This window comes from Protomyctophum parallelum, assembly GCF_964188405.1.
Source record: "Protomyctophum parallelum genome assembly, chromosome: 10".
Taxonomy (NCBI): Eukaryota; Metazoa; Chordata; class Actinopteri; order Myctophiformes; family Myctophidae; genus Protomyctophum; species Protomyctophum parallelum.
The window spans coordinates 46,244,256-46,256,201 of NC_139704.1; the positions used below are offsets into that span (position 1 = coordinate 46,244,256).

Below are 11,946 nucleotides of genomic sequence, written 5' to 3' on the forward strand. Positions count from 1 at the left end.
GTGTGTGTGTGTGTGTGTGACTGTGTGTGTATGCAGGGAGGGGGGAGATGGAGAAAGCGTGATAGGCACAGACAGGCAACAAAAGAGGAGGGAACTCGATACTGATTAATTAAGTCGAAAAGACAGGGTTTTTGTGGTGGTGTTGATTAGTATCTCCGTCTCGCCTCCTCTCCAGGTGTCGCCGTGCGAGAAGTGCCGCTGTGAGCCCACCGGAGAGGTTCTGTGTTCCGTGGCGGCCTGCCCGCAGACCGAGTGTGTGAACCCAGAGTACGAGCCTGATCAGTGTTGTCCAATCTGCAAGAGCGGTAAGAGTGATATCTCTGCGTTTATACGTACGTCACACACCGTCATTGTGCAGCTAGCTACGGTGCATGCAGCTGCATTGATTTAAGCTATATGGTACTGCAGGCCCCCCCCCCCCCCCCCCCCCTCGCTGCAGTCCTTGACAGTGTTCCGCGGCGAGCGCCAACCGTGACCACAGACCTTGAAAATGGAATTGGAAATGTTTTTTGTCACCGTCGTCCAGTGACAAATCCATGGCTCTTCTTTGGAACAAATCAATTGAAATGTTATGTCATTGTTAATGTCCTTCAAATATGTGGCTCAGGAGGTAGAGCAGGTCGTCCAATGATCCATGGGTCGGCGGTTCGAATCCCGGCTCCTCCTGTCTACATGTCGAAGTGTCCTTGGGCAAAGACACTGAACCCCAAATTGCTCCCGATGTGCTGGTTGGTGCCTTGCATGGTGTCCGCCGCAATCGGTGTGTGAATGTGTGAATGTAATGCACAATCTATGTAAAGCCTTGGATAAAGGCGCTATATAAATGCACCATTTACCATTTCTTACCAGATTTAAAGATGGAGTGCCGTGATTTTGGTAATGTTTCCAGTTTTTTTCAGGTGACAGTACCTCTTTAAACACGTGTGGTTGTTACTGTATGTGCAATCAATGATTGTCTTCCCTTTGTATTAGAGTTTCTACCTGGAGGCTGAAACCTGGACAGTCAAAAGTGCAAATGGGAAAAACAGTGATATAGCGACATCAACATATCACTATTTCTTTATTGTCATTTAATCCAATAATTCAAATTATGATTATTATTACATTTATGACTTGTTAGACAGCCTCCAGACGGATCCGACGCGCACGCGGCCGTGTGCACGCTTAATAGTCCTTTTTCTCCTCAAAATGAGACAAACCACGATCTTTGAGACCTTATAAAAGTCTAAACTTTGATCACGCTAAGAAAGGTCGTCCACCGCGCGTCGAAGCACCGCCGCCCTAGAATGAGAATGTGGCTCAAATATGGAGGGCTATCACTTTCGGTGGCGGGCAGGAAGTGACCCGTCTTGTAATCTCATAACGTGGGTTTCTCTGGCACTATAACGCCACCCTTTGGCCTGGAGGGCTGGGAGAAAACGTGTTGACAAAGGATTTTACCATTGGAAGTTTGTACTCATCATCACATTTTTTACACCTGACTTTCCCTCCAGGGGTCAATGCATCGTATCGTATCGTATCGCATCGCATCGCATCGCATCGCATCGCATCGATAATAGCTATAGCTGCTGGCTAACTTTATCACTGACTACTGGTGTCGGAGTGATAGGCAGAACATCTATCAAACTATTTTAAAACTGTATTAACATTGGTGCTTGTGGACAATGTTGCCTAAACATTCAGCATCAGTAAAGTATTCAGATGGATACCAGGCAGTTCATATCAGATACAATTTCTCTAGTAGCATAACATGATATGTTTTAAATCCATTGCTAGTTTTGCTACTGTCTGGTACGTTGGCGAAAAGGAGTTCCCGCCCCAAAATTGGTTAAATCCATTGCTAGATTTGCTATACTGTCTCGTCCGTTGGCCTGGGTGGAGTTACAGTTATAGGTTCAGCATTTGAGCTCCTGGGGTGGATGAGATCCCATTGTTTTCCAAGACATTGCCGCATCTTAGGGGAAGTTTTTCCAGTTCAGGGTAGATTATCTGAAGTTGTTTCTGATGATTTCAGACAGCATGTCCTAGATCGTGTCCCCTTGTTTCCTTGGTGTCACTCTAATGCAACGTGGCAACGTCAGCAAAATTGCCTCCTTCAGCAAAAAGAACCATGACTTGCATTATTAATATTTATCTACAACTTGGAGCCTCAAAAGGTCAGGCCAGTCAAATGTAGACTTCTAGCCATTAGCAGATATTGCACTGTCTCCAAAGAATGTGTGTACAAACTGTACATAAGTGCATGCAGTATGTACATTAGTAGATGTACAGTAAGCCTACATTTTAAACATCAATCGCTGGAATTTGAGAGAACTGTAAACGTTGCTTGCTATACAGTAGCACTTTTGAAAGTCACTATATATGCCATTGATTTGATCTATTGATTTTGATTACTGTATTACTCTAATAATATATGCCTGTAAAATGTGTTCCTTACAAGTAGAGACGTCCCGATAGTCGATACTGTATCGGTATCCGGCCATGCATCATGGTCACGCCTCCAAAATGGCCTTTGACACCATGAATCACGCTATATTGATTGATCAGCTAAAAGCAATTGGTTTTGATAGCACTTCAGTGAGCTGAGTGCAATCCTACCTGGAGGGGAGAGAACAGATGGTGGAGGTGAACGGAACACTGTCGTCCACCCCCCCCCCCCCCACACACACACACACACCCCCCACCCCCACCCCAGCGAGCTGTGGCATTCCACAAGGAAGCATACTAGTGACTTCACATAAGCTTGTGACTGCAATTCGTTACTGTTGTTGGCGGATGACTCGGGCCTCGGCTCTGCTGGACAAATTGCAGGTTGAAAAAGCTAACCCTAACCCTCTGAACAATCTAGAATCTACACAAACGACCGCAGAACACCTGGGTCGAAACCCAATCCATTCCCTTTGGGTCACACAGTAATCTCAGCAAGGCCGAAAAAATTAATTAACTATCTGGGTTCCATATTAGAGGCCAAAGCATGCACCAGCGGGCACCCAATACCTTTACTTCTACTCCACTACATCTCAGAGGCAAATTTACTTACGACAATAATATGAAAACTTTAGTTACTATAGTTTACTTTGGAGATTTTACTTTTGATTAGAAAACATACAACAACGACTTCAGCCCCTATATGCATTAGATTAGGCCATTAGAAAATGGCAGATCTACAAGCTCACAATGCGTCGCATCTGCTATTCTCAAAAGATGTTGTACACATTTTGTGAAATGGGACATATACTGTAATAGGAGTGTACTTTTACTTTTACTACTTTAAGTACATTTTGATGCTGATACTTTTGTACTTTTACTTGAGTACATTTTGAATAAGTTAACAAGCAGGATTTGAATTATTATTTGCTGCAGAGAATGAGATTTGTTTGACATCGTTTATTGTGTTTGTTGATTGATAATTGATTGCTACACTCCATTGAAGGGAGCAACTACCAGCTGTGTGGGGGGGGGGGGGGGGGTGTGTGGGGTACATGCCAACAGTGGGAGGGTTTGTTTAGAGAACTCTTAACTTAACTTAATTATGTGGATCATTTATAAGTAGTATGTGACACTTTAAAATGATGGTTATGTTGTGATGTCTCTGGACATTGGATGCACTGGTTCGATTGCGTAATCAATCCGAGGTTGGTTTTGTCCAAATGGGAGGAGCCTAGCCTTTATAAGGAGCACCTGCCACTGCGCAGCATTAACCCATTCTGAACGGGCACCCATTTTGGTGTCGGCATCATGTTATGCTTTAGCTATTGAAAAATAGCAGATCTACAAGCTCATATCGCGCCACCGAGTGGCGCGATACGAGCTTGTAGGTCGGCTATTTTTGAAAAATCGAAGAGCGACTGACATTTTTAGAATCTGATCTCAGGTCAGAATGGGTTCATCAGACCAGTGTGTGTCCGGCAGAAACCTCGTATGAATCTGATCTCAGGTCAGAATGGGGTAATGTAGGTTTGTAGTGAGCAGAGCAGACTATAGACTATAGACTAGACTAGAGCAGAGCTTGATAGAGCCAACCTGGCCAGTGGGCTGTAAATACCTCTTTTTGTGTTCTGTTTGATTGAACGACCATTTCATGTCGACTCTGCAAAGGTGAATGATTTTGCTAAAAAAAAAGTGTGCTTTTATTTGGAGTTTTTTTTTTTGAGAGCTGATTCGAGTGCCTTTTTGGCGCATACTGCCTCTCACTGAGCAGAATGTGATAACAGAATATATTTGTACTGTAAACCAGTGTAATGCTTTGTCATGGATCGTCCACAAAGTAACAGTTTTTGTACTGACTCGGTGCTTTGGTTTGAGATGTACGCATTCTGCATACTGTGTGTCACGGCCACAGGGCAGCCCGTGCCCTCTAAGAGACAAACAGGGACAATAATGCACACACACTCATCTGAATACACAATTGCTTCCAATTAATCATTGCTGGCCAGCATGGGAATGTTGTGTTTCATATGTCTCGACTATATTCTAATTCTAATTCCTGAGCATGGACATTGCAATTATTTTACACGTGATGTTCAACTGATTGTTGAGTCACCTGTCCTCTCCGGTGATGGAAAGCCTCCTGTTGATTGGGAGGTGCTGTAGAGAGGAGAGGGGTGTGTGGGTTCTGGTTTTATAATATTGTAGCTTTTCTAATTATAGGCCTGTAAATGTGGTTGTAAAGTGGTGCTTGAAATATGAAATGTATATGGTTTAAGTAATGGTGTATAACTTATGGGCCTTTAGTTTGCCTTTTTTAAGTTAATTGCTATTAACCTTAATCCAGTCGTTTTAATGCACCCCTCACCAACCTTAATCCAGTCGTTTTAACGCACCCCTCACCAACCTTAATCCAGTCGTTTTAATGCACACCTCACCAACCTTAATCCAGTCGTCTTGACGCACAGTGTACAACATGTGGACCATGGTGACATTGATCAATTCTTGATTAAAAAAAAATGCTTCAATATATTATTTATGCCCCAAAATCTATAAATCTCACACTATTAAGGCAACCGGCCGGTTCCACGCGCTGCACAAGGTGCCCTTTTTTCACTTGAGCCCCTGCCCCTCTACATGTCTGTGCACGCCACTGCGTGTACCGGTGGGACATGTCCCACTGCGTGTACTGGTGGGACATGTCCCACCAGTACACGCAGTGGGACATGTCCCACTGCGTGTACTGGTGGGACATGTCCCACTGCGTGTACAGGTGGGACATGTCCCACTGCGTGTACTGGTGGGACATGTCCCACTGCGTGTACCGGTGGGACATGTCCCACTGCGTGTACCGGTGGGACATGTCCCACTGCGTGTACCGGTGGGACATGTCCCACTGCGTGTACCGGTGGGACATGTCCCACTGCGTGTACCGGTGGGACATGTCCCACTGCGTGTACCGGTGGGACATGTCCCACTGCGTGTACCGGTGGGACATGTCCCACTGCGTGTACCGGTGGGACATGTCCCACTGCGTGTACTGGTGGGACATGTCCCACTGCGTGTACCGGTGGGACATGTCCCACTGCGTGTACCGGTGGGACATGTCCCACTGGTACACGCAGTGGGACATGTCCCACTGCGTGTACCGGTGGGACATGTCCCACTGCGTGTACCGGTGGGACATGTCCCACTGCGTGTACCGGTGGGACATGTCCCACTGCGTGTACCGGTGGGACATGTCCCACTGTGTGTACCGGTGGGACATGTCCCACTGCGTGTACCGGTGGGACATGTCCCACTGCGTGTACCGGTGGGACATGTCCCACTGTGTGTACCAGTGGGACATGTCCCACTGCGTGTACCGGTGGGACATGTCCCACTGCGTGTACTGGTGGGACATGTCCCACCGGTACACACAGTGGGACATGTCCCACTGTGTGTACCGGTGGGACATGTCCCACTGCGTGTACCGGTGGGACATGTCCCACTGCGTGTACCGGTGGGACATGTCCCACTGCGTGTACCGGTGGGACATGTCCCACTGCGTGTACTGGTGGGACATGTCCCACTGCGTGTACCGGTGGGACATGTCCCACTGCGTGTACCGGTGGGACATGTCCCACTGCGTGTACCGGTGGGACATGTCCCACTGCGTGTACCGGTGGGACATGTCCCGCGGCCCGGCACCGGTCCGCGGCCCGGTGGTTGGGAACCTCTGCTCTACCGTACACAAACATTACATAGCGAGACTTTAAGCCATTCTGACCTGAGATCAGATTCTATAAATGTCTTCTACATCCTGACAGTTTTCTGAAAAAGCTATGTTTCTATGTCAGCCGTTCTTCGATTTTTCAAAAATATCAGACCTACAAGCTCGTGGCGCGCTATGAGCGCTATATGCGCTATGCGCTATGTGGCGCCCAAAATGGGTTAAGCTTTGAGGTAACAGCTCGTTCCTGTCGAGGTTTGTTTATTTTCACATAAAATATTAAACACCGAGAAAATATTGAACAAGTCCCAGGAGGCTTTATATTATACACAAACTTTTCACCCGCAGAGAAACAAACAGAGCGCAAACAAAGTAATCGAAATGACAACAGCGAAGCCTGATTGGAAAAACGGAAAGTAAACGACAGCAAAAGTCGGCCAGGTGTTACTCCAACATTCACTATATCAATATCTGACAATGTCTGCAAAACATCAAGGGGAAACTAATGGCCTTTTGTTCACACTTATTGAAATTACCGAGTGCTCACCGAGAGATTACCGCGTGCTTTGTGGAAGAGTTTTGGCAGCGCTCCATATCTTCCCCGTGAGAATGCCCAGTGGATTTTTGCCGGGGCGCTTTTAGAGACACATCAATCTGAAAGAGACAGATATAACGGAGAGACGTCGATGTGCATGTGACCGACTGAAACCGAGTGTGTGCATGTGTATATTCAAACCTCCCAACAAATCCATGTGCCTATTCAGGCAATGGGGATTTGTGGGTTTTAAAATGAATCGAGGCTCTGTGGCATTAGTCCGTATTACCATAAGCTTACCACACATTACCATTTGTTGAGTATGGTTCATGTATAAAAATAATAATAATAAATAAACAGTACACCACAGTGCACAGTTGAGCAAGAAATACTAGTATCACTGAATTTCTTCTTCAATTATTATTATTTATTCTTCAATTACCTGTGTCAATGCTTTTTACACGTGTACCTAAAATAGTGTCTCTATATGAATATTGCAGCCATTTTCATGACTTTCCAGTTCCAAGGTTTTGCTCTCACACATTTCCAGTCACGTACTGTACAGTAAACTGATTCTCACTGTGATACGGAAACCGTCTCTGGTGATATCTTCATATTGTTTTTATCTCGATGGCATTGAAATGTCTGGAGTTTGAGCTTTTATCGCCACAGTGGTTTTCGTGGCCTTGTTAACCCATTTTCGGCGGGAACCCCTTTTGTTGTTAGCATCATGTTATGCTTTAGCTATTGAAAAATAGCAGATCTACAAGCTCATAGCGCGCCACCGAGTGGCGCGCTATGAGCTTGTAGGTCTGCTATTTTTGAAAAATCGAAGAACCACTGACATAGAAACATGGCTTTTTCAGAAAACTGTCAGGATGTAGAAGACATCTGATCTCAGGTCAAAATGGATTAAAATAGACTAAATAGATGAAAGTGCGCGTTGCCTAAGGTTTAGAGGAGCGCCCTTGTTGCCCAAAAGGTTGCCGGTTTGGGCAGGAAAAGTCTGGGTGGGGAAGTGATTGGGGCGAGAGGTATAGTGAAAGACCCCTCTCATCCAAACCACAGACTCTTCTCCCGTACTAGTAGGCTCAGGAACAGCTTCTTTCCTGTTGCTGTCTCCCTGCTACCTGCTACAAGCTCATAGCGTGCCACAGAGTGGCGCGCTACGAGCTTGTAGGTCTGCTATTTTTGAAAAATCGAAGAGCGACTGACATAGAAGACATTTTTAGAATCTGATCTCAGGTCAGAATGTAGAAGACATTTTTTGAATCTGATCTCAGGTCAGCATGGGTTAATAGCTGCAGTTCTGTGATGGACTATGGATTCTCTCACATAAATGCAGAGGAGTTTTGCCTGTAATCTTGTTGTTTGTCTGACTTGCCTATACAGATGCTGTGCGAAGGGCAGACAGATGTTAAGACCTCTAGAGAACTGTGATGCATCTGAAGTGTGACATCAAAGTCGCCACAGCCTCCCCTCGTTGCTAATGGCTACCCGCGAGGTAGAATTAGAAGGAGAAGATGAGATTCTATCGTGGGGTTTATTTGGGGGGGGGGGGGCTTATCATATCAGCCAAGCTTAAATCAATAGACACTTTAAGTGTTCAAGATAATAGAATAAGTTTGGTTGGTGCTCTGAGCGTTATCTCATCTATAAACCTAATTCAGGCCATTTTCCAGCTGACACACGTCTCGGCATGTGTTTCAGCCAGAACTCTAGACATTTATGAGGGCCGCTATTCAGCTATTTGTGTAGATATTCGTCTCTTACACAAACTCCACAAATTCCCGTTGAAAATGAATGGAGAATCTACATCATATGTGGACGAGCAAATCGACATGTTACAGCATGATGATGTACGATGATAAGAGCGCCCCTCACTTCACACAGGTGTGATTTTTGTAGTATAAATCAACAGTGTTGTTTTCGTCGACTAAAACTAAGACAAAAAATGTTCGCCGACTACCTTTTTTCACGGATGAAAACTAAATGGAAACGAATCTATGATGACTAAAACTAAGACTAAATATGCTGACAATTTCATCAAACAAATAAGAACTGTTGTTGGGAGGGACTGGCGGACAAGAGATCCAGTTTTATGCTATAGGTTGCATGCTGAAAATAGCAGTTCTACAATCTCACAACCCGTCGCGCTATAGCCTGCGACGCGTCGAAAACTATTCAAGAGACTATATGACTAAAACTAAAATAGAAATTTGCTGCCAAAAACAACACTGCCCCACAATTAACGGTGCATCTCTTTGTTTCGTGATTTCACAATATCACTATAAAGCATATTGCGCTATTATTCCAGAGTTATGGAGTTTGATAAGTTCATCAATTATGTACTGTCATTATCGCGGGCTAAATTAGCGCTCATGGCGGAGCACCCGGTTTCACACATGTTGTCGGGGCCGTGTGCGAGGCGAGCAGACACTGGAGGAAGGGCCAGGGGAGAGAGATGAAAGTGAGGAGCGATCGCTAACATCCACCCCAGACAGTTGTTCATGAATATCAAAGAACAGCTGTGTGTGAATAGCAGCCCGCTGAAATGGAAACAGGTTCTCATCATCTCCTTCTTTTGCTCATTAATCCATTTTGGGCGGGGAACCCCTTTTGGTGTTTTAACTAAGCATTCTGTTATACTTTAAGCTATTGAAAAATAGCAGATCTACAAGCTCATAGCGCGGCACCGAGTGCCGCGCTACGAGCTTGTAGGTCTGCTATTTTTTTTATTTATCGTGAAGATGTGGTGCAAATCTTTGAATATGTATTCTTTCAGAGCGAATGTTTTTAACTCAAATCTTTGCTTCTGGGGGGGTCCCTGGAACAACATATTTTCAGATGGGGGTCGGTGGCCAATTACATATCATTTTTGGGGTCCTTGACATGAAATATTGAGCACCACTGATACAGAAACATGAAGGTATTTCAGAAAACTGTCAGGATTGTGAAGACTTTTATTTTATTTTTTATGTCAGGCCTAAATGGGTTAACGTAAAATGTGTAATAATTATGTTGCATTTAAATGGTTTCATTCCCGTTTTCAGCTTGGTTTCCTACCACTGCTCACGTCCACACGGGATGATTAATATATTATGTAAAATATGGGAATGTCTGATGAAGAGATGTCCTCTTGACCCATGCACACTGCAGAAATATACATGTCTGATGAAGAGATGTCCTCTTGACCCATGCACACTGCAGAAATATACATGTCTGATGAAGAGATGTCCTCTTGACCCATGCACACTGCAGAAATATACATGTCTGATGAAGAGATGTCCTCTTGACCCATGCACACTGCAGAAATATACATGTCTGATGAAGAGATGTCCTCTTGACCCATGCACACTGCAGAAATATACATGTCTGATGAAGAGATGTCCTCTTCTTGACCCATGCACACTGCAGAAATATACATGTCTGATGAAGAGATGTCCTCTTGACCCATGCACACTGCAGAAATATACATGTCTGATGAAGAGATGTCCTCTTGACCCATGCACACTGCAGAAATATACATGTCTGATGAAGAGATGTCCTCTTGACCCATGCACACTGCAGAAATATACATGTCTGATGAAGAGATGTCCTCTTGACCCATGCACACTGCAGAAATATACATGTCTGATGAAGAGATGTCCTCTTGACCCATGCACACTGCAGAAATATACATGTCTGATGAAGAGATGTCCTCTTGACCCATGCACACTGCAGAAATATACATGTCTGATGAAGAGATGTCCTCTTGACCCATGCACACTGCAGAAATATACATGTCTGATGAAGAGATGTCCTCTTGACCCATGCACACTGCAGAAATATACATGTCTGATGAAGAGATGACCTCTTGACCCATGCACACTGCAGAAATATACATGTCTGATGAAGAGATGACCTCTTGACCCATGCACACTGCAGAAATATACATGTCTGATGAAGAGATGACCTCTTGACCCATGCACACTGCAGAAATATACATGTCTGATGAAGAGATGTCCTCTTGACCCATGCACACTGCAGAAATATACATGTCTGATGAAGAGATGTCCTCTTGACCCATGCACACTGCAGAAATATTGTTCACCTACACAAAATAGCCAAAATGATATCTTGGACCATGGAAATGGATTCATAGGGTCTTCTAAGTAACTTCTAGTTATTTTTACTAGTCGACTAGTTGTTTACAACTACCTATTATGTTAACCCATTCTGAACGGGAACCCATTTTTGTGTTGGCATCATGTTACGCTTTAGCTATTGAAAAATAGCAGATCTACAAGCTCATAGCGCGCCACCAAGTGGCGCGCTATGAGCTTGTAGGTCTGCTATTTTAGAAAAATCGAAGAACGACTGACATTTTTTTAATCTGATCTCAGGTCAGAATGGGTTAATCTGACCAGTGTGTGTCCAGTGGAAACCTCGTATGAATCTGATCTCAGGTCAGAATGGGTTAATCAGACCAGTGTGTGTCCAGTGGAAACCTCGTATGAATCTGATCTCAGGTCAGAATGGGATAAAAAATATATATATATTTGTACATTTTGTGACTATAACTATAATCTACCTCAGGGGTGGGCAACTTTGACCATGGAGAGGGCCACTATATTTCCACACTCACTCCCCAGGGCCATATATTACTGTCGTTGCAAAAATAGCCGATCTACAAGCTCATATATATTATATTACTATATAGATATATTACTATATACTATATTCGAATTGGAATCCTGAAAATTTACATTTTTATGTAATTTCAAATGCCTTTAATTATACGTGTGTTGAGCATTGAGCTACTAATTTAGACTGAAGTAATTAAAGCAGGTCATGTTTGCATGCTGTGGAATTGTAAACAGCTGGAACCAATGTTATATCGGTATTCTGATATTAACCTGAGGGCCACATTAAGTGAAGGTGGGGGCCGCATGTGGCCCCCGGGCCGCCAGTTGCCCACCCCTGATCTACCTGATCTTGAGGCCTACAAAATCGGGGAAAAAACTAGTACCAACAAGGTCGACTAGTGTATGACTAGTCGACTAGTTGAATAGTCGACTAGTTGGTTAAAGTATTAGACTAGTGCCTAGTCCAACATACATTAATTTAATAGTATTATGATTATTATTATTATTATTACAATGCCGGACACGGCAGTCCTTTGGGTCATCAGTAACGTGCGCAGCAAGCCGTTTGAAGTGGGTCGTACAGACAGTTCTTGAGATACTTGAAGTTGAACTACAGACACACAGGCAGAGATTTACCTCTGCCT

At 44.3% G+C, this 11,946-nt stretch overlaps 2 protein-coding genes across 2 annotated transcripts in view; one reads left to right on the forward strand and one right to left on the reverse strand.

Moving 5' to 3' along the window:
• Window positions 1–11,946, reverse strand: part of fignl1 (fidgetin-like 1) — a 189,583-nt gene that overhangs the window by 80,107 nt on the left and 97,530 nt on the right. The window lies entirely within an intron of this gene.
• vwc2 (von Willebrand factor C domain containing 2) overlaps window positions 1–11,946 on the forward strand; it is a gene marked incomplete at both ends in the record, with an annotated part of 29,516 nt that overhangs the window by 3,875 nt on the left and 13,695 nt on the right. The window contains one exon of the mRNA XM_083775067.1: window positions 176–305. Within this exon, the coding sequence (XP_083631193.1) occupies window positions 176–305 (130 nt within the window). The remainder of the gene's footprint in view (window positions 1–175; window positions 306–11,946) is intronic.